The following is a 23483-nucleotide window of genomic DNA, read 5'->3' as shown; positions in this document are numbered from 1 at the left end:
TCTTTGTTTCTGACCTCCCCCTCCGCCCCCCATTACATTAGATCTTAATACACTGGCCACAGAGCCAAATTCATGGGCAGTATAACAGGTCTTACATCGATGTTTGTGTTCCAAGGGAGAAGTGAATATGTCTCTTTTGAAACAGGTCGTCAGTACCTTGAGTAACAACATTGATGTCTAGAATTTGTTCAGCAGAGGGATTCTTTTTCACATCTTGAATGGAAATGTTAAACGTATAAGTGCATGTAGTGTTACCTGTTTCAAAAAAAGTATAGATAAATAATTTATTAAAAAATATATACACCTCGTATATACTTAAGCCATATTTGAGAATAGGCTAGAACAGGATTATAAAAAAAGAGATATTTACTAAAGAGAAAGTTGTTATAACCTACAGATAAATAAGACAGGTTTGGTCCTATAAAATTTCTACTTTTTTTTACTTTTAAAACTTCCAAGTAGTTGCAGGCGGAGTTCAGGAGGTATTCTTGGCGTTGAGGGCGTAGAAGGACCTCAGGGGCTGCTTCAGGTCCTGGGGGGAGGGCTCTGCGTCGGGGTTCAAGTCCGCGGCATAGAAGAGCAGGAGCTTCAGCAAGTGCACCTTGTCTTGGAGCTGGGGGACGAGGGGCTCCCCCAGCATCTGGACCAGGCGGCCGCGGAAGGCCTCTATCTGCTGCTCCACGTCTAGCACCGTGATGTCGTCGCCTTGCTGGGGTTTGGGCTTAATCCTTTTGATTATTAAGTCTTTTCGATCGATCACGGAGCTCCGTAAGTGCTCTGCAAGAAGGAAAGAGTCGGTTGACTGTTCTGAATTGTTTAGTCCTTTCTCATTTAAGACGATGAAGTCCCATTTTGGTGGGTAGGGTCTGGGCAAAGACTTGATTACGGGGATACAGGGCAAAGGCCACGCGAGGACCTGTGGTCACTCTGTGTTCAAAAGGTCCATTGTTGTTGGTTCTCTGTGGTCCTCAAGTTTTTCGTATTAAAACAAATTAATATTATGTTTTAGTTTTTTTCCTTTGTTGACTTAAATAGTGAATCTATATTAAACAATGAAACTATTTAAAATTAACCACTTGAAAAATATTCATGTGAATTTCAGATATCTTCAGGGAGATTAATCCTAAGTATGGAAGAATTGCAAAGAAATATTGAACTTTTACTTAGTAAGTTTGTGGGTTTTGGTTTATTGTAGTAATTCTGTTTTAAAGGAACCATTGGGTATGTATGATGGGATAGACCAAATGAGTAATTATATTTGTGTTCAGAAAAAGTCTTCTTCTTATGGGAGAAGAGATTCAGTTATGGAATAGGAGGAGAGAAAAAATTCTGTGGGAGCGGAAACAGGTATCAGTATTAACTCATACACTTTTTAAATTATATGATTTGCGAGCTCTTGTCAGCAAGGGCCTAGAAGCAGACACCCCAGGAGCAATCAGCATACTTAACACCCAGATCTTGGTTTCTTATACTATTCCCTACTCCCCACTGAGAAATGACAAATTTTGGGGAGAAAAAGCTGATTCCAGGACCGTGGTAAGGAAATTACAAGGTGAACCTAGAACACCTTTACATGGAAATAAGAGAATGCTTAAAAACTGAGGGGGCGTGTCAAAAAGACAAGCCAGCTTGAAGGGGGCTCCTGTTGGCCATTTTTGGGACAATGAGATCGTAAGAAATGACAAAAAACGGATTATAATATCGAATTTTAAAAAGCCCTGAGTCCACAGTTAAAAACAAAGGAGAGGGAGAAGGGAAGGGCCCTTTTTCCAGAAGGCCAGTTAAGAAGTGTAGAAGGAACGTATAACTAAAGCAACCAACCACCTTTCAATCTAATATGATGATTGATTTGGGTGGGAACCATCAATGGATGCTACATCATTGAGTGAAAGGCTGAACAGGATATTCAGTCTCAAAAGTTTTACCCTCGGAATACTTGACACTACCTTAACCAAGTGATCAAACTCAGTGTCACCAGTCATGGGACATCATGCGCCAGGGGAGAAGGGTACGTCTTCATCTATTCAATGTCTTTGCCAGTAGGATTCACATGAATCTGATCATGAGGAAATAATTAGACAGCCCCAATTATGGGACTATGACTTATAAATTCTACGACTTATTTGGCTCGGGCTCTTCAAAAATGTCTGTGTTAGGAAAGACAAAGGCTAGGAACCGTGTTAGATCAAAGGAGACCAAAGAGTTAACAGCCACCATCACCATCGTCATCACCATCATACATGACACATCATCACCATGCTACATCATCACCATCGCTGTTGGACTCATCATCACCATGCTACATCATCACCATCGCTGTTGGACTCCCCGCCCTAGGAAGTCACACCGAGCTCTTTTCTCTGCAGATCTTTTTCTCCATTTATCTGCAAATCGGTAATGGAGGCACCCTGGGAGTCATCCTTCAGGCTCGGTCACCCAGGTCCTGTGAAATCGATCTTCATAGCTCTGTTCCTTCCCTGCCATCCCACCCACACCCTTGGCACCAAACTATCTGCCCCGCATCGGGGAGAGCAACCTGACTGACTGAAAACCACTTCGATGGTTTTGCTTCACTCTTGGCATCAAGCTGAAATCCCTTAACCTGGCCCAGAGGCCCCTTGCGCCCCATCCTGTCTCGTCTTCTAGCCTTATCTCTGGCTGTTCTTCCCTCGCTCACTACGTCCCAGTCCTGCTAACTCATTCTACGTTCCTCGGACTCACTAAGCAACTTCCTGCCTCAGGGACCTTGACCCTGCTGTGTTTTCTTTCTGGAAAACTGCCCTCCTATTCGCTGGGCTAACACCGGAGCTTCATGTTTCAGCTGAAGGACCACTTCTTCGGAAGGCCTTCCCAGGTCCCGCCAGGAATAGATTAGGTCTTGCTACTTTGTGCACTTGTGCTTCCCTTTATAACATTTAACTGTGACTATGGTACCTGTGGGATTCTTTAAGGGCCATCCCTTCACTCGGCAGTAAGCCCCAGAAGGGAAGGGGCGGCGTGGGGCTTACTGATGCCCAGCGAGCCAGGCGGAGAGGCAGGCAGTAAATATCAGTTGCCTGGGTGAATGTGTGCAGTGAGCTGACCTTACGAGCACCTGCTTTTCTCTCCTCTGTGGACTGGGCTCTTTGCGGAAAGGCCGTGTGTGTGACTCTCCTAGGAGCACACCGATGCTGGGCTTCCGTGGGCCCCCCTGGCTAAGCGGTCCAGCAGAGTGGAATTCAGGAGAGGCATGCATTTTGTTCACTTACAAAGTATTACGTTTATGTCCCTAGAATTCATAGTTTCAAAATATGAGGTTCTGACTATTCACAAGTATCAGGAAACCTGGCGCATAGCAATTTGTAATTTTGCTCAGGCTCCAACTTGAGCTGCACCGCTGTGAAACTGGGGTGGGGGGTTGCTTCTCGCAGCCGGAGAATGGGAGCTCAGCAGCCGGCCCAGCATCCACGCCTCGGTGGCACCGCTCTGCCGTCAGTGGAAACATTTGTAAAATGTGGAGGTTCGGGATCCACTTCTCCCCAAGGTCAAGGGTCTCAACGGAAGTGACTTAACCATGTACAGAGTTGAGAAATGGAAATCCCGTAGACGCTCACCCAGCGACCCCACAGAAAAGCCATTCCGCCTAGTGCGTTTTCACCGCACGGACTCCGGAGACAGACCGATGTCCGAGTCCTGGCTCTGCGTTTACTCTTCTCTCGGCCTTTGTTTTCCCATCTGTAAAAGGGGGTGATACCTTCCCAAGGTCGGGGGATGACAGAAGCCAGTGTATGTGAATTTACCCAGCCTTTCTTCTCTCCCAACATGCGACAAGGCTGAACTGCTTCCCTTCCCCCCCACCCTTGGAGCTGCACAGTGCAGGCTGACCTCAGTGACTTCAGCTACGTCCTCAGACCACCAGAAAAGGCAGAGTCCTCACTGTCAAATACCCACTGACGGGAACACGGAGGGCCATTTCAGGCCACCGCAGCTGTGTCTTTTGTAGGACACTGTAGGAAACTGTTTCGGAGTACAGTGTTCTTTGTAGGACACTGTTTTTAAACCACTGGTTCTAAATATTTTTGTCTCCTTCTTAACTCTTGGTCTCTAAAGAAGCTGGAGAGGACGTCAAGGATAAAACAGCAGTGGAACACAGCCCCTTTACTCAATGTGCTGGTCTGAGGCCTTCCTCACCCTTATTCCGAGCATAAGGATATTCTGAAAGAAAACCAATCCCGTGTCCGTGCTAATTAAGCCCCTGTTGCCCTTGACCCCAGTGTAGTCCCTGGGAAGCAAAACGAATGAATAGCAAGTGTTAAACGTGAACTTGAAACCAAACCAAGCTGCTTTAACATTAAACGTTCTGCTAGATCGCCAAAAGAAACGATGATGTAAACCTCAGTGGGGCCGCGGACACACGGAGTTTACCCCTGGGGCTTTGTTCTAAGAAGGACAGGTTCTGTGGACAGTGCTCAAACCGCACAGACTACACAACACGTGTCGTGGCCTTGACGGTGCACGCTGTTAAGTTTTAGTGACAAGAGCCCGAAGCACAGTCTCCTCGCAGCCTCCTCCCGGCTGGGCAGAGGTCCGCTCCTGCTGACCTCTACTTTCTTCTCATAACCATTTGCAGTCGGCCTTGGCAGGTTAAACATTACTGTCTCCGCTCGACAGAAGGAAGAAACAGGTCAAGAGACGTGAGGTTAGCTGGCCAACACAGAGGCAGAGCTGGGACGAGGACTTAAACCCTGGCTTCTAAAGTGCAGTGCTTTGTTCCCATGTCTACAGCAGCTTCCTCAGCTCCAGGCCCGCGGGTATAAGCACAGTCTTACCTTCCCAAGTGCCGTTACTGACCTAAATCTGCCGCGACGAGGTCACGGCCGGTACATTTTACATACACACTGTTCCCCTTTCCTGCCTGAGAATGAACCGCAGACACTCTGCCTCTCTGCCCCCCAGTGATTCAGTATGGACTTTTAGGATCCAGAACATTTACTTCCATAATCATCAAAAATTAGAAATTTACTATTAACACAATTCTACTTCATCTATTTAAATCTCACCAATCATCCTAGTAATGTACTTTGTAGCTTCTTGGTGTTCAACATCCCATCTAGGCTCGTGTTTTGCATTTAGTATTCATGTGCTTTAGAGTCTTTCTAACGGGGACTAGTTCCTCCGTCGTCCTTCGTTTTTAAGAAATGGGCACTTTTGAAGAGTACAGGCCAGTTATTCCACAAAAGGTCCCTCAAAATGGGTTTGTCTGACCTTTCTGGTGATTAGATTTAGGTCTGGATTTCTGGCAAGAACAGTGCGGGCCTCATGTCAACAGGAATGTGCTTTCTCGCCTCTAAAGTTACCGTGTTTCCTCCTGTAATTAACAAGCACATCGGTTTTCCCAGGGCCCTCATTAATCCTTGGCCAGGAAACCATTCCCACTTGAAGCAGCTCCTGCACTATTATCCTCATGAGTAGCTGTCTCCTGGGTGTTCAGGAGCCTGACGGTCCCCAGCTTCGCCTGTGATTTGAGCAGAGCCGCTGACAGACGTTAGGCTACCTTACACCTGTTGCAAACACTTCCGCCTTGCCACAGATTTGCTCTGTATTTGCGCCAGACAGACGGATGTTTACAATGTCTGTAGTCAGTGCGTAACCGACCCAACAAAGACATCGTGGTGATGGGCCAGGCCGGCAGTGACCACGTCTCACGTCGCGAGGACTCCTGCCCACCAACACGGCCTAATACTTGGGAGGGCCACCGTGTTACCCGCCGTAACAAGCGTCTGCGAATTATTCTATCTCATAGCAGCGGCTCCAGCTACGCCATTCCTCGTTCCTTCTAGGTACAGCCAAGGAACGATGTTTTGCGTAGGCTAATGAACGAGAACCCTCTGTCCCTTTAATTCGCAGTGACACCTGCTGTCAGATCCCCACACCTCTCACTTGTACACGGCGCTCCTTACCTCTTAAGACATGCTGATAACTGGATAACAGAAACTGCAGGTGCTCGACGAGCTCATCCCACGTCTGCCACTGCGTTTTATCCGACTGCGGAGACAGAGAAAGCACTCGGTGATAAATGCCTTCCTCGCCTGAATGTCTCGTACAGTTTTTGAGTCACTTTTCCGTTAGGCTCAGGGATCAGGAGAAAGGTGTTCGAGGCAGGGACACGTGTACCTGACACTTGAGCAGTGACGTGGAATTATTCAGAAAATACAGGGCCTGGGCCAGAGACAAGGGCAGGCGGGTGGGCGTCTCGCAGCTGTGGAGGAAGATGATCTCCAGCACTTTGCAGCGCAGAAGGTGGCTCTCCATGGTAGTGAAGAACATCTCCCTACATGGGGAAGAGGGAAGGGGAGCTAACCATCACTGCCGTTATTTCAGGGAGCATATACCACGATTCCCCCCGAACGCTCCAACGTTTGCCCGAAAATAGAGGCGGCTGAGAAGGAATGTGGTGGATGCCTAAGAAATCATGAGGCTTGTGGACGAGGCAGAAACAGATTTGTTTATGAATTAACGACTCCCGGGCGGGGGAGTCTTTGACGTTTGGAAAAGACGTGTTTAGGACACGTTAAAAAGAATCACTTTATATCGTGACTAAGAATTACTACTGAGAATAAACGTTTCCGATGTCCGCAATGTGCTAGATGCTGTTTGGCATAGCTCAAACAGGCGACAGTTGAACAGGGCCGAGAGGTACCCAGCCGGAACCTAAATACAGCGCAGGGCCAGTGTCCCCATATGCGGGGTGCCGTGGTGCTCTAGCGATATAAGGAGACAGCACATTTGGCCAGGGGACTGGAAGTGGCCCTTTTACGAAGGAGCAGGCACCGGTGGCAGGGGTCGAGGAGGATTAAAGAAGGCCCAAGGCAGGAGGCATTTCAACGGAGGGAAAAACGGGTTAAAAACAAAGACATAAAAAATACACAGGTATGGCATTGCAGAGTCTTAAATTCAAGTCTAGGACTTGAGACTCCCTGTGGGACTCTTGCCCTGGACTTTGTCACTCCAGCGGTGCAGGGCTTGACCAGCAAGGGCGGGCTGGAGCCTATGCAGAGGCTCAGAGCAGGGAAGCCAGCTGTGCTCCAGGAAGGTGAAGCCGCTCACTGGGCTCCCCAAACCAGAAGCAACCCACCAGGGACCTCAGACACACAGACACCCCTCTGAGCTGCCCAAAGCTTTCTGCCTGAGGGCTGGTCTGGCAGCCCCTGCCAGTCTGCTACTCACGGCAGTCCTGGGAGCAGACAGCTCGAGGGCAGATAAGGAGATGGCAGCAGAGGGACAGCAGGACTGGCCTGTGCCTGGTCAACCGCAGCGGAGCTGGCCCCACACCTGCCACACCCCGCCCCTTCGTGGATTTGCAACAACTGGAAAAATAGGGGCCTCTTCGTGCCACTGTTACTTATAAAAATGAGAAATAACAAACGATCCATTTTTTTTTAGCCATTTCCCTTTGTTTTTCCATCAGGCACATATATAATTTGTATAAAAGCAAAGTTTAAAAAGCAGAATGAATATTTTTTAAACTTTGCTTCCTATTACTCAAACTTTTTTAAAAGTATAAAATTTGTGAAAATCCATTTGATCTCTTTAATGTTTGAAAAACCATTTTCTATATCCTCTCTGACAAATTTTCTTCTTTAATGCAAAGAATTCCAAGTGATTACAGTGACAAGATATCCCCTAATTCTTTCAAAGTCTAATTTCTGCTCTGTATTTGGCCTGTTACTCTCACAGGGCAGTTTTCCTGTTCAATAACTTTTTATTTCAAAACTGTATTTTCTAATTTTTATTCCAGGGCCTGCATTTGTCCTCATTTCATACTTCACAGATGGCAAACTCAGAGATATATAGAGGACAAGAAAGTGATTTGTAGTGGACATAGTAGGACGTGGAGGTACAATTATCTATGGCAATTCAAATTCGAAATTAAAAAACAAGACGCAGAAGAAGGCCAACATCCAGATTCAGCCTTAACAGAGAAGCTGGTGTTCAATTTACCCTCCTGTTATAAACAATTATAAAACTGGACGAAATACATGAAAGAACTATTTTCAGGCATTGGACTGAAAGACTTGCTGCTATAAAAGACTTGTTCTTGAGAGAAGGGAAAGAAAGGTGAATTTTTACCTTTACCCCAGATTTCTTTTTATTTATGTATTTATTATTATTATTTACGCCTACAGCAGCTGGTCTTCCTAGGTGGTCTCCCATCCAAGTAATAACCATGCCCGACTCTGCTTAGCTTCCAAGATCAGACATAGGGCTTGTTCTGGGTTGCATGGCCATAGACCATGGACCGTGGCTCCACTGGGACGTGAACCCAGGACCTTCTGTGTGTAAAGCAGACGTGCTAACCGCTACACTACGTCCCCCAGATTTCTTGCTGGTGGCATTTTTGAACTAAGCCAGAGGACAGTGTGGGTCCCAAACAGAAAGCAGTGGACTTGCTGGACAGAGTAAACAGAGATTGGAGTTCAGGATGGCTGAGGTGCAATTTGTGTCAGAGAAGAGGGAGCTCTAGAAATGTGACTAAGGGGCCTCCTTGGTCCAGGTGCAGGGAGAAGCTCCAAAAGTCAGAACAGCTACTGGTGGGCTGTGAGCTGAGCGGGATTCTGGAGCTCTCCCAGTGCTAAGACCTTGGGGCTTCGATGAGCCAGAGTGAAGGGGTCTCACTAAACACCTGGGCCGTCAGCTGAGACCCCAGAAGGACTAAGCCTCAAGACTCCAGCCCTTACAAACCCTAGAAACAAGCTTCGATAGGAGAAAGCTAATCTGCCAGCAAATCAAATGCCTGCCAGAATAAAACTCGAAACCCTTTCAAGGAAGACAGCAAATTTCAGACTCTCAACAATGCATCACTCGCAATGTCCAGCACACAATAAAAAATGATTAGATAAGAGAAAACGCAAGAAAATGTGATCCATAACCGGGAGCAAGATGCCAGAAAAACAGACTAAGAGGTGTTACAGGTGTTGGAATTATTAGACAAGGACTTTAGGACAGCTACTATAAATATGTTCGAGGTTAAAAAACCAACCAACCAACAAACGAACCAACCAAGGTGTCTGTAATGAGTGACTAGATGGGGACTATCGGGGAAGAGAAATGGAAACTATAATGGACCACATGGGAAGTCTAGCAGAGGCTGGCCGGAATGCAGAGGAACCACCTCGGTCACACACTGCTGGTGGGAACGTAAAATGGTACAGACAGTCAGGAAAACAATTTGGCAATTTCTTCAAAAAACTAAGCAGGTAACTACTGTATGATGCAAAAATTGTACTCTTTGGTATTTATTCCAGAGAAATGACTAACGGCCACATGAAAGTTTGTACATGAATGTTCAGAGCAGCTTAATTCACAAAAGTCCCAAACTGGAAACAACACAGATCTCCTTCAATGAGTAAATGGTTAAAAAAAAAAAAAAATCCACAGTACACACACACCACGTAATACTATTCGGCAAAAAAAAAAAGGGAATGAACTACTGATACACTGATACTGATACTGATACACAATAAGCTGATTGGCTCTCCAGAGAATTATGCCGAGTGAAAACAGCCAATCCCAGAGGCTTCCGCACTGTATGACTCCATTTATACGAAATTCTTGAAATGACAAAATTATAAAAATGGAGATCGGATTGGTTAGTGGAAGGCCTTTAAGCTGGCTCCGGTGTCTTCTGACATGTTTGGAGCCTTCTTTGAACATTTCTCACTTCTGGGCACAAGACGTTCCGGGCTCATCTTGCATACTTTCCCCTACCTCAGCTCCAGAATCTGCCATTTCTTCACAGAACTCTGGGTCCTGTTAGCGTAAACCAGTATTTAAAAACGAAGATCTGAGTGCTAGGTATGCATACTACTACGAAGGTGTAATCGTTTCTGTGCTCCCGGTGGCCAGAGGTAGGAATGCGTGCGCATGTGCGCACACACGTGTATATACGGTACATGTAAAGCACCCTCACATCTACATTTATTTATTCCTATCTCTATCTCTATTAGAGACCACGGTTCATGTTGACACCTCCGATTCCAAGCCAGCACCACAGGGCTCCTTCTGCGCTTTCCCGTTTTCACGCGTGTAACTCTCTCCTCTGACAGCGAGGAACGTGGCTCTCGTTATCCACAACATATTTACTTATTTAATCCTAGAATACACGTAAGGTCGTCTTTGAATTGTTAACTCAGACTTCCGTGAAAAGACAGCTGCTGACTGGAGTTCCATATTTATTTACAGTTCATTCTGTCGTTAGCCCGAGGGCATTTAGTCCAGATATTATGTTTTAAATTACTCGGACAGATTGGTGGTTGCCAGGGGTTGGGGAAGATGGATGGTCGTGGCCCAAAAAATTAGCACAAGGGATTGGGGTGGCGATGGAGCAGTTCTGGATATCTTGACTGTGCTGGTGGTTACGTGAATCTACGCAGGTGACGAAGCTGCACAGAACTCCACACAGACGAACACGTGGAAATGGGTTGAAATCTGACTACGGTCTGTGGAGGGCACCAGTGTGAGTTTCCTGTTTGCGATGTCGTATACAGTTAACAACATGTCATCGCTGAGGGGAATATAAAACCTCTGTGCTAGTTTCTGTAAATTCCTGTGAATCTATAACTATTTAAAAAGTTAAAAAAAAAAAGTTTACTCGGGCTTGTCCTGCACCTCCCCGCTACCCTCCAAACTCAGGAGTTATCGTCTTAAAACACAGTTCGGTGCGTTTGTGTCTGGTGGTATTCTGTTACGCTCCCCCCGCCCCTTCCTGCAACTCGCTGCTGATTTTTCTTTAGTATGTAAAACATTAATGTGGCTCTGAAAGTCTCAAAGTTACACCTATACAAAGAAGCACCCTCAGGAAAGTATTCCACCACCCACACCGCCGCCTGAACCGCCATTGTCACTCCCGCCCGCACCCCGCACCCCGCCACCTTTCCAGCTGCCATCCGCCTGTTGGAGACAAGCCATTTGACTACTCTATGGTTTCTCTTAACTTTCTTTTTCACAAATGGTCAAAACCATGTACATTTGGAATTTTTTCCTTCTTCCTTACAAAAAAAAAAAATGTATATTTGCTATGCATACTCTTTGGTATTTTGTGTTTTTTCTTAACATATTCTGGAATTAAGTTCATAGAAATTTTGCTACTTTTAATTTTCATTTTCTTACAGCTTTATAATACCCAATTGTGTAGATGTACCACAGATATTCAACCACTGTCTTATTCGAGGGCATCTGGGTGGTTTCTAATATGTTACGGTTACGAACGGTGCTGTAGTGAATATCCTTGTGCATATATATTTTCATATTGTTAGAACTGTGCATTCAGGGTAATTACTGGAAGTGAGGTTTCTGGGTCGAGAGGTAAATACGCATTTAGTTTTATTAGATACTGCAAAATTCCCCTCCATGATGCTCATACCACTTTGCATTCCCACCAGTGATGTATGAGTATCTGCTTTCTTAAGGCCTCACTAATGGATTGTATTAGTATATTTTAAATTTTTTACTTATTCAGATAGGTGAGAAATAGTATCTCAGTGCAGTTTTAATTTTCATTTCTTTAAATATGAGTGAGGTTGAACATTATAAGAAAATAAAATTAGAGATCAATATCTCTAGTCACCATAGACGTGAAAGCCCTTAACGAAATATTAGCAAATTGAATCTGTCAATAAGCAAAAAGAATAACATGTCACAACCACATAGGGTTTTTTATTTTAGGAACGTAAGGTTGGTTTAACATTAGGAAATTAATCAGTGTGCTTCATCACACGCATGAAAGGAGAAAAAGTTATGATTATCTCAATAGATACGCAAAATCTATTTCACGAAGTTCAATAACTCGATAAGCTTGGAATAGAAGGAGGCTCCCTCGATCTGACGAAGGCACCCATGAGACAGCTACAGGTGGCGTTGCACTTAACGGTCAAGGCCTGACTGTGCCCCCACCAGGATGACGGCTGGAGGCACTAGCCCAAGCAATAAGGCAAGAGGAGGCAGCAAAAGGCGTACGGATTGGAAAGGAAGATGTTTAACTATATTTATTTGCAGACAATACGATTTTGTATGTAGAAAGGAAACCACAAAAATATTCCTATTAGAATAAGTGAATTCAGCAAGGTTGCAGGATTTCTATATATTATCAATGAGCTATTAGAAAATGATAGGTCGCAACGGGTGTATGCATTTGTCAAAACTCGCGGAATGATACTTATGTAAGTTAGTTTATATAATTTAACACATATAAATTATACCTAAACTTTAAAAAATTAAAATGAGCCAAAGTAAAGGCCAAAGAAAGTATCCTCTAGTATAATTTGGGTGGCTGCCAGTCCGCCCCTCTGAGAGAGTTTTAAAGTCGGGCCAGGTTTGATTTACATCATTTTCGTCTGTGTTAAGTCTAAGTTTGTTCACAGTTACCCATTGCTTAGATTTCCCATCTCTCACCAGAATCTGGGCTTAAATGAATGAAGGTGTGAGAGTGAAACCTAAACCAGAAGCTCCTGGAACGGGGGCGGAGCGAGCACGGCGTCTGCGTGCACGTCCTTCATCCTGACCGCTCTAACCCGCTGCCTCCTTTAGACGCTGAACTCGGGGTTAAGCTGTCCAGGGTTTACATTTGGATTCCGAATCTGATTAGCTGGGTAACCATGGGTGAGTTATTTCATTACTTTTTCTCATTCATTAAGTAGGAATAATGAGATAATTAATGTGACAATGACTGGCACACTGTAGGGACCTAATAAATGTTCGTCTTAATCTTAGCAGGGTATTTTAATTAAATCTTTATTACAGTGACATTTTCTTTTAATGAGAGGAAGCAGAGCTGTACAAGAATAGTCTTGGCTGATAACTGGGAGCAGAGCATGGAGATGAGAAGCAGACAAGGAGCTGACAGATAACTTCCCTAAGAGCCACCGCTGCACCATGGCCCTCTCAAAGTAACTTCCTGTGCCAGCGACTATGCATGCTTTCATATTCACTCTAGTTTATTTTTCTTCCTCTGGATTCTAAAATTACTGGTTCAAAGATGGAATCATTAGTTCTAGCCAAGAACTCTTATTTCTTTATTTCCTCCTGATAGATGCTTCACTAATTCGTGCTTAAAGAAACGGATTCCATATTCTTACTATCTGGGCTCATTCTACAGGTCCAACCCCGCGCCTTCCTGAGTCACCTCTTCTTCCCCTGATATGGGACATGCCCATTTCATTCATTTCTCAAGCCTTCCGCGAATGTTCACGCCAGGCCCTGTGGCTGAGGGTCAGGGAAGAAGGTCACGATTAACAGCTGAACCCTGAAGGACGAGTAAATTGTTAGCCAGATGGACAAAGTAGGAAAATTTAGGCTTCACTTAAGATAGCCTAGCTCTTCCCCCCAAAACTGTGCCCCAGTGGCAAACAGTAATAATTAATCGAAAACTTTCTTTCAAAAGGTTAAAGAGACAGGACTATCCCTCCACCTCTTTTCCTCCCCAATTTAACAACTGTTTATTTAGATCTTCTTTTGAAATTATGTTCCCAGAATAAAAAAATGAAACTAAGACTCACCTCTGACTCCTCTCAGGAATGTCCAGCACAAACCCAAACATCATCTCGGCGATTTTATTGGAGCTGCAGGTGGGGGTCCTGTCCACCTCCACGGCTATGGACAGCATCCTCTGCAGCTGGCACACAATCCTGGGTCCAGAACACAGAACACAAGTGAGCGGGAGGTCTGGCGAGGAGCCACCTGCTGGCCGGGAGGAGGTCCCCACCAGTGTACTACAGGGCCTCGTAACGCACACACTAGGTCAGGGAGGACTACTCAAGCCACCAGCATGCTTTGATTTAGCGATGTCACCTACCTGAATCCCTTCTGCCAGATCATACTATCTGAACCTCTCAGAACCTGGGGTTGCGCTGCAAAAGCAAGCTGCTTTTAAATTCGAAAATAGAAACATACAATCTTAAGGAGCTAGAGACTTTAAAGGTCATCTAACCTTTGACTTCTTAGTTTTATAGGTGAAGAAACAGATCCAGAATGGCTAACAATTATGTGAATTTCTTTGACACAGGACAGGGGAAAATAGATAATTACTGCACAGTTTTCTCCTGTCACTGGCTCCTTTACACCAATCTTTCGCTAAGCCTGGTCTCAGAACTTTGACTGGTAGAACGTGACCCCCTCTCCCACCAGAGCTCAGCAGGCTGATGGGGCAGAAGGAATCGGGCCGCCCCTCAGAAAGGTGGGCCTGGCCACAGTCAGCGTATTCTAGCGTGCGGTAGGTATTATCTATGATGGAAGGACATCTGCGGCCAGTGATACGAATAGGTAGACCGGGGCTTTGGCGGATTCCTGGGCTGCAATGACAAACTGTTCGACTTCTGACAAATTACTAATGCCACCTACTTCGTAAAGTTGTGAGTGCTTCGTAGGGCATCTGGCAGATGGGCACTCATTAACGGAAAATGGTAGCGCTTATCATTGTTGTTAAGATCATAATAAACCGACTTTGAGAGGACCCTATTTTTGTTTCTACTAATATTTATTTACAATAAATTATTACTATTATTATTATTATTAATGAGATTAGCTTCCGTTGGAGGAATGGTGTCTGCCTCTCTCTTGGACTCCCCAATCTGTCCAAGTAAATGCTTCATTGTTCCAGACATTCCCCCTTTAGAAACAAGATTATCTCTAAATTAGTCAAAACCCATAGGTCTTATATGAAAATCAACTTGGTGCAATGAGCTTATAATACAGCACTGTAAATTTAGGCACAAATGCTGTGTTTGAAATGTCAGTGTGATGGCTTTTACCAGTATGATTGACAAGGAGGGTGAGTTATTACTTGTGCGAGGGCAGCTCCAGCCCCTAAAATCCTGGCGTCTCTCAAAATATGCCAAGACCACCCTCGACCCCAGAGAAGAAAGGCCAGGACTGTTTCCGGTGTGCCCTGAGGTGCTGGGACCTGCCCTGGCCTGAGCCGGTGTGGTTAGAACCTGCTGGAACCTGCCAGACTGAGGAGAGAGACGGAGGTCTTCGAGGACCGGAGACCGCGGGACACCGCTGCCCACGGCTCCTTCTCTTCTGTCAGCCGGTGGCTGAAGGGACGAGCAGCTCTAACCCCCACCGTCCCTTGGAGTCCAGGAAAGGGAGCGCAGTGTCCCTCTGTGGCGCTCCGGCTTTGCCAGTCTGTATTCACTGAGTGCAGTCTTATCCATGCACGGGGCAGGCGCCTGCTTTTGAGCTACCTTTGGGATTAGAAAGTCAGCCTTCGGGCGAACAGGATGGTCTTTAGTCAGAAAATGGCTGGGTCATTTGGGGGAAACTTAGGGAGTGGCGCTGTTCTGGCCATCGGTAAATCCCCAGGGCCCCAGGAAAGACGGCAAGCTCCGCCCCTTACAGCTGGGCGGCGTTCTTTGCCAGGTCCGGTTGGAGAGGATGGGCGCTACTGCTGGCCTTCAGGATTCCGGCCCCTGAAGAGGTCTGACTCCCATTCGGCGGCTGAGTCAATCCGTCCTCCGTTACCACTTTCACCAGCCACTTGATGACGTCCCTGTGACGGAGAAGGGATGAGGAGGGAAGTTTAACCGTCTGTTTTACTGCATGGTGCTCACAACTGCAGCCTTGACCTGGGCTCCGAGACCCCTAGAGTTCCCCAATGGCAACGAAGAGGACCCTTAGCTATTTTTAATATTTAAATAAGTCTAATGGAAACCACATATTTAACTGCAGTAAGATTACAAATGCTAACTGAAACAGCCACGTTTTTCTTTGAGTTATAATTCTTGAAAGCTATCTCCGAGGTAAAGAATATTATCTGTGGCTTCCTGACCAGGAACATTCCTTGACAAGGTTGTAGGTTGGATTGGATGTCCACAGAAGCCTTTGCCGGCTTTCTTTTATTAGGTGTTATCTATTAATGCTAATAACTGAAGTTTAGAGTATTACAGTGGAGTCATATTTTACACAGGGTGTAGGCTCTAAAAGTTAGGACAGTAAAAACACTTCACATAATCGAAATTATTTTTGACAGTCACTTAGGTAACTCAGGTAAAAATGGTAGCTTGGACGCACACATCTAATTTTGTTCTTTCCTAAAATCCTGCTAGTACTACAATAATTTTTAAAATTCCACGAGCAAGGGGAGATAAGGAGGAAATTTTGGAAGCTGGAAGAAAAATTAAGTATATTTACAAAATAGAATATTACATAGTGAGAATGGATAAGCTACAGTAACAGCTAATAATGTGGACAAATCTTAGTACTCCGTAATAGTAAGTGAAAAATAAAAGATTTTTTTATATACTAGATTACATACAGCATGATACCCTTTTATATACAGCTAAAAGGAACTAAAATAAAAATATATACTTGATAGGAACATATACAGATGCAATAAAACTACATAAGAAGGAAAAGAAACGATAGACATTCAAGATGCTGATTATATTGGGTGCGAGAAGGTGCAAAAGTAGGTGACAGGGGTGGATATGTGGTTAAATGCAGATTAATGGTCAAGGTCCCAGCCTTTAACTTGGGAGGCCGGCTAAGAGATGCTGATTAGGAAATCAAAAGTAACCAATTAACGAAAGTAACCAGTTAAGTAAATAAGGCAAGTGGGTCATGTCCAGGATAATGTTTAATCTAAGTCTACGACTTTGGCAAAAGGATACATTTTAACTGACGGCAGATTCGGGAAAGCTGAATCCTAAACCAGCAGTGGAGAAGAGTAATCTTATTTAATCCTATTTTTAAAAATAGTAAAGAAAAAAAAAAGAATCTGCAATGAGCTCTGCAAATGGCAGTACGAGGTTCCTCTGTAGTGAGGGTGGAAGCGTAAGTTAAAATAGGTATGATGAATCATAAGATGTCTAAGAAACTTTCAGACCCCTAGATCTTCTTCCCCGACCCTGCGGGCTACAGGTTAAGTCTGTGGAGGGGTCAAACAGAGGGTCTCTGGACTGGGACACCAGGCGCAGACAGGAGGCAAAGGCACAGAGCAGAAACAGGCCGCGAAGTGGACAGGCGCACGCTGAATGCAGAGACCCTCGCCATCGCCCCACACCTGGCCTCCAAACCCTGCATCCCGGTCTTTATCGTTCATGTGGGAGACCGGAAGTCTCCTATGGAAAACGCACCCAGCCCAACGGGAAGGACCTGAAGACACGGACAGGGTACCGTCTAGCCAACGGGCAGCCAGTTCCACCTACAGGGAAGTTCAGAAATGACAGGTCCTCTCGAGCTTCCAAAAGCTTTTGAGTCTGTCGCCCTTACATGTGGACAGACTACTGAGGTTTACCAGACGTCTGTGGAAGTACTCGAACATGAGAGCTAAAGACCGCAACAGCCGACCTGGCCCCAAGGCAACTCAAAAACAGACATCATGCAGAGAATAAACACAAAAGCTATCGTTAGTATCATCAAAGTATGAGAGGATATGGATCCATGAAAGAAGAAAACAAGAACAGAATACTATTCATTAATTTTAAAGAGAAACATTTATAGAAATAAGTAAAAAACTCTTAGAAGTTAAAACCATTAAAACACAAATGAAACTATGTTCCAGGAATGAAGGACGTGTTTCTAGACTGAAATGGCCCCACGCGATGCCCTGCACAGTGGATGAGTATAGACCTGCGGAAAGCATACTGGGCCAAAGGAGAATCCCAGAAACTTCCAGAGCTCAAAACCGGGGCCCAGAGCAAGAATCAATAATCGAAGTAGCTTATGACCTCACGGCGATTCTGGAAGCTAGAAGATAATGGAAGATTTCCTTCAACACTATTTCTCGAAAAGTTATTTCTAACCGAAATATCTATATTCAGTTATCAATGTGTGGGAAGAAAAAGATATTTTCAGACATAAATGATCTCAAAAATTGTACTTCCCACACACCTTTCTAAGAAGCTTCTGGAGACTGATCCATCAAAACGAGGAAGTAAACAAAGAAAGAGAAGATGAGGGACAAACAAACTAGAGACCCAACGCTGGGCACATGCGAAGGGACTTCTCACTCACACGCAAGGCAAAGACTGGCAGAGAGGACTCGCCATCCAGACTGAAGGAGTGTTCGCCACAGACCCTCACGACAAAGAAATTAGTAAGAGTGTCCAGTGCCAACTGACATCTCGAGGGGAGATTCAGACCAAAGGGCAGAGAATTTAGGGTTGACTTCTGATAGGCACAAAGAATACGAGGAAGCTAAAAATAAGACCATTATTAATTAAGTTTAAGGAAAACAGAAAGGTATGTATGAAAGGAAAAGTACTCATTGTTTAGTACTTGGCTCAGCTCTGACTTTCATACATGCTCATCGTAATGGAAACACTGCATTCTGACCTATGCAAAATGATGACCTCACTATATTCATGGTATGGGGGCTGGGAAATGCGGCGGGGGGGAGGAGGGGAGTAGGGAGAGGGAGGGAGGAAAAGGAGCTATTTCCTCATCTTTCACACGGGAAATCAGTAGATCATGGCTAATAATGAAAAATCAAGAATTAGCAAAGTGAGCAGGTTATTTAGCCATACAGAGGTAAATTTCCAGAGAATCACTTAAATAAAAGACTTGAAAGTAGTTACCCCTGGGGAAAAGGAAATGCGTGTGACGTGACCTGGGAACTGGCGTATTTCTTACATCTTGTAGAACTAGTTTACTCTGCATGAACAGTTAAAAGGGAAAACGAAATCCCTTGCGAAGGGGTCTTATGGGGACTGACTTACCATCTCTCTTTTTAAATAGTTATCTGTGGGGTATAATTTATACACCATAAATTGCGCAAAGGTCTTTGAGGAGTTTTGACAAGCACGTGCATACATCCGTGTAACCATAGTCTCAATCTCATAGCCATCTCTTACTGAATCAAAGACAGCTGGTTTTCCCTCCATCTGCAACAGATGATATTTTTCACCGATAAAGCATACAACGGAGGACCTGGCCTGCATTTCGAGGCCACCAACGCCTTTCTTGAAACCCAAGGGCCACAGTCGGCACAGTGAGAGGCCCAGGTGGAAACGAAGCAGCTGATGACACCGGTCGGGGTGGGACGGTGCCTCCCGTCACCCACCCAACCCAGAGCCTGCGCTCACGTGGCAGAGTGGCCGACAGTCACTGTCATTGTCCAAACTGTTACTTTTTCATTGAAAACCCACCTATGCTATCCAATGCTCTTCGTAGATTTTCTACTTACTGATTTTCTACCCCTTTACCGGTGAATGTTTAAACTTTCTATAAAATGGCACTAGGGAAATGACACAGACGTGAAGACTAAGGGGCAGAAGCTGACTGCCACTGCGAACAGAAGAAACTGCCTCCTTCTTTCATTAAAGCCGTTATAGTAGTATCCCACGCTGGCCTGTAAAACTATTCTTAGCAAATACGCGAGAACATATGGGAACACAATAACGAGTGGAAGAATTTCAATAATACTCTGAAATAAGGAATGCTGGTGGATTAGCCTGGTGAGAACCATTTTCAAAAGAAGCAAGGATCATACAGTTCCAGGAGGGAGGTGCCGGCAGGAGGGCCCTACCCTCGAAATCACATTTTCCCCCTGATACAAGGATATGGTGGTTGCCCTCTCTGAAGCTGCCCTGATTCTAGAAAAAAAGAGAACACATGCTTGCAGCCTTATTATACCTCACTGTCAGCCACGTGACTGATTATTATATTACTTTTCAGAAAGCAGTAGTGACGAACGTTTATCTTGAGTTACGCAGCAGGATGGAGATAAATCTGTGTTTATAAAAGCTGTGAAAAGTTTTACATGCGTTAGGGTCTCTCCTTGGACCTCGTGAAGTTATTTGGACAATAGTGAAAGAGGCCAAAGGAAGTCCGATGGCCTTGAGAGAAAAGCACACAGCTCAGTGCCCGATGTACGCTTGGGACAGACAGGGAATGTATCAGGACTGCCGACAGTTTCGATAACTATCTCTGTCACACTGTCCCGACTAGAACATCTCATCCACCTGATGTTCTCTGGCCCACCCACAGCCCCTGCCCCTTGTCACCCCAGGGCTCAGGGGACCGGTTACCTGACGTTGTGGGGCTGCTTGTCACAGGACAGCACGGTGCTTGCAATGGATTGCTGCAGGTGCTGCCGCTGCTTCCTCAGGATCTGCTGGAAGTCATCTTCCAGGGTCTGCACGACGTAACGCAGAAATAGGAGTCGCCCGGGCAGGTTCTGGCCCTACGGCAGAAAAGACGAGAAGTATTTCCTATCTCCTGAATGCCAGTGAGCAGTACTCTCGTAGACACTAAGTCCAAAGGAAGACCACGAGTCAACGAGTGTGTCTGTCCCTAAACGGCAGAGAGCAGGCAGCCTAGGTCATTACAAAAGAGGACACATAGGGCAATGCTACAGCCTGAAGACTGAGGACTTTCCGATTTTAAGAGATGGGCATAGGAAGTCATTCTCACGTTTACTAACCCTATCAGTCTCAGAATAAACCCCAAACTGTGGCTATCAGACCAGAAAGACAGGAACTGGTTCCTAAGTGACATTGCTGGGCTGCTGGATCGAGCAACTGCAATGTCCCCCCCCCGCCCCTGCCCCCCGCCCAACTGCTGAACTTTTAGGAGTGCGAGCTGATGCATATCCTTAACTGGGTCGGCAAGCCCGGGCTGGATTTTGGGTTACAGGTGAGATGATCCTAACTGATGAAGCCCAAATGACACAGGTAGAGATTACATAGGAATTTTAGGATGGGTTTTTCTACTTCTGCAAAAAACGCTGTTAGGATTTGAACAGGGATTGTGTTGAATCCGTGGATTGCTTTGAGTAGTCGGACAGCTGAACAACATTTAGTCTTCCAATCCATGAACATACGACATCCTACCATTTATCTATTTTCTTTCAGCGATGCTTTCTAGTTTTCGGTGTGTAAGTTGTTCACCTTTGATTAGGTTTACTCTTAAGCATTTTATTATTCTTGATGCTATTTTAATGGAATTATTTTCTTAACTTCCTTTTCAGATTGTTCATCGTTAGTATAGAGAAATGCAACTGATTTTTGCATGTTGATTTTGTATCCTGTAACTTTGTTAAGTTTATCAGTTCTAGGTTGTCCTGTGTGGAATCTCTAGGGTTTTCTACATAAAAGAGCATGTCTTTTGTGAACACAGATAATGTGATTTCCTTTCCTTTCCTACTTGCTCTGGCTAGAACTTCCGGTACTATGATGACTAGATGAAAACAGGCATCCTTGCCCGGTTCCTTACCTTAGCGGAAAAGGTGTCAGTGTTTCACCACTGAGTAGGATGTTTGCTGTGGGTTTTTCACATAGGGCTTTGACGAGGCAGTTTCCTTCCACTCCTAGTTTGTTCGGAGTTTTTATCATGAAAGGGTGTTGGAGACTCTGCATCAATTGAAATGATCATGTGGTTTTGGCCCTTTATTCTGTTAATGTGATGTATTGCATTGATTGATTTTTCTATGTCGAACCATCCTTGTATTCCCAGATAAATCCCACTTGGTTACGGTGTATAATCCTTATGACATGCTGCTGAGTATTTTGCATCGCTGTTCACAAAGGGTATTGGTCTGTAGTATCCTTGTAGTATTTTTTGTCTGGCTTTGATATCAGGGTGATGCCAGCTTCCTAGAATGACGATATCTTGTGTGACATCTATCTTTTAAAATCTATTAAGACTTAACTTGTGGCCTAACACACGATCTGTCCTGGAATATGTCCCGTATGTGCAGGGAAGAATGTGTATACTGTTGTTTTTGGAAGAATATTCTGTATATAACCGTTAGATCTTGTTGGTCTATTGTCTTGAGTTCTCTCTCTTCTTATCTTCCATCTGTTTGTTCTGTCCATTGTCGAGAGTGGGGTACTGAAGTCTCCAACTATGAACATAGAACAATTTCTCCCTTCAATTCTGTCAGTGTTCGGGTCATATTTTGATGGTCTGTCATTAGATGCATAAATGTTTGTACTTATTACATTTTCTAGCTATCTTGACACTTTTATTAATATGGAATGCCCTCCTTTGTCTCTTGTAACATTTTCCAATTTAAAGTCGATTTTGTCTCATATGATTACAGCCATATTTGGTCACTATTTGCATGGAGTATCTTTTCTCGCCCTTTTACTTTCAATCTCCTTGTGTCTTTGGATCTAAAGTGAGTTTCTTGTACACAGCATGTAGTTGGATCATGTGTTTTTATCCATTCTGCTAGTTTCTCTTTTGATTGGAGAATTTAATCCACTTACTGATAAGAAAGGACTTACTTCTGTATTCGTGCTATTTGTTTCCTAAATGCCTTATAGCTTTTTTGTCCCCAATTTCCTGCATTACTATTTTTTCTTCCGTTAACTTTTTGTAGCGAAACGTTTAAATTCCTTTCTCATTTCCTTTTGGGTATATTCTACTGTTTTTGTGGTTGCCATGGGGATCATTACATCTAACACTGTAAAGTTATAATACTCTAATGTGACTTTATACCAGATTAACTTCAATAATATACAAAAAAACCCAACATACTAACATACCGAAACTCTGCTCCTTCATAGCTCTGTCCCCACCCCTTTTGGTTGTTGATGTCACACACAAACATCACAGACTTTCCTACTCCTTCCTGTGGAGTCCCTTCTCGGTTACGTACTGGCACGGGTACGGCTGCTTCTCAATCAGTCTCTACAGTTGTCACAAAGGTGTTCTGGTCCATATGTGCTTGTTAACTTGGTGTCTCCACGGGGCCACAAGGGCCTGGAGCTTCCTTATCTACCGTCTAAGTGATGTCTCCCAGATCATCCTTCTTCACGCTCTCTATTTCACTCCAGTCTGGACTGGTCGCTCTCTAGTTCTACCGTCCACTGTAACCTTACTCTCCTGGATGAGACCAGTGTTCCCTGGATCCTGTGTCTCTTTTTTTGATTATGTCCCCATTCTTTCGATGCATATCTTCAACGAACCTCCTAAAAAATAAGGTGTGGGGATATTTTTCACCTACATGTCTGGAAATGTCTTTATGTTCCCCTTACACTTGACTAATAGTTCAGTTGAGTATAGAATTCTAAGCTGAAAATAATTTGTTCCATCCAAGGGCTTTGGGGTGAGCAGACAGAAAAGCTGGCAAGTGTAGGGATGCCTAAAGGTGGGAATGCAGGAGTTTTTTCTGGAGTACCAGCTCTACGCCAGCTGCCTTCACGTATGACAGATGGTCATTCAGTGTCTTCGGACAATGAATCCTCTGGCTTTTTGCCTGAAGGGTAGGTAATCTGGTTACCTGGCAACCGAACCTTCTGTACTCAAGAACGGAAAGGTTGTCATCTACAAATCGTCAACGAATTTACAGCCCATATTTGACTCCAACCCTCTTACGTATTGTGTTTCTGAGTCCAAAAGCTCTCTGCTGCAGTGGGCAGATCTCCTCCCGCTTGGCTGCAGCTCCTTCCACGTGTACTCTAGCCTCTCTGGCTCCCTCTGCTGGCTCCCTCGGTCCTTGCTGTTACACAGCCTAGAGACCTTCCAATCTTCATTCACATATGTTGTCCATCCCTTATTGT

General features: G+C 44.8%; 1 protein-coding gene across 1 annotated transcript in view; it reads right to left on the bottom strand.

Moving 5' to 3' along the window:
* Positions 1-270: 270 nt before the first annotated feature.
* Positions 271-23483, bottom strand: part of SIMC1 (SUMO interacting motifs containing 1) — a 29922-nt gene continuing 6709 nt past the window's right edge. The window contains exons 5-10 of the mRNA XM_025043167.1: positions 20004-20158; positions 15371-15523; positions 13533-13661; positions 6154-6310; positions 5940-6024; positions 271-777 (exon numbers count right to left, since the gene is read on the bottom strand). Of these exons, the coding sequence (XP_024898935.1) occupies positions 476-777; positions 5940-6024; positions 6154-6310; positions 13533-13661; positions 15371-15523; positions 20004-20158 (981 nt within the window). The 3' untranslated portion in view covers positions 271-475. The remainder of the gene's footprint in view (positions 778-5939; positions 6025-6153; positions 6311-13532; positions 13662-15370; positions 15524-20003; positions 20159-23483) is intronic.

The sequence above is a fragment of the Pteropus alecto genome, unplaced genomic scaffold, assembly GCF_000325575.1.
Source record: "Pteropus alecto unplaced genomic scaffold, ASM32557v1 scaffold40, whole genome shotgun sequence".
In the NCBI taxonomy this organism is placed as follows: Eukaryota; Metazoa; Chordata; class Mammalia; order Chiroptera; family Pteropodidae; genus Pteropus; species Pteropus alecto.
The sequence above is the reverse complement of the archived record's forward strand: the minus strand, read 5'-3'. Positions and strand labels throughout refer to the sequence as shown.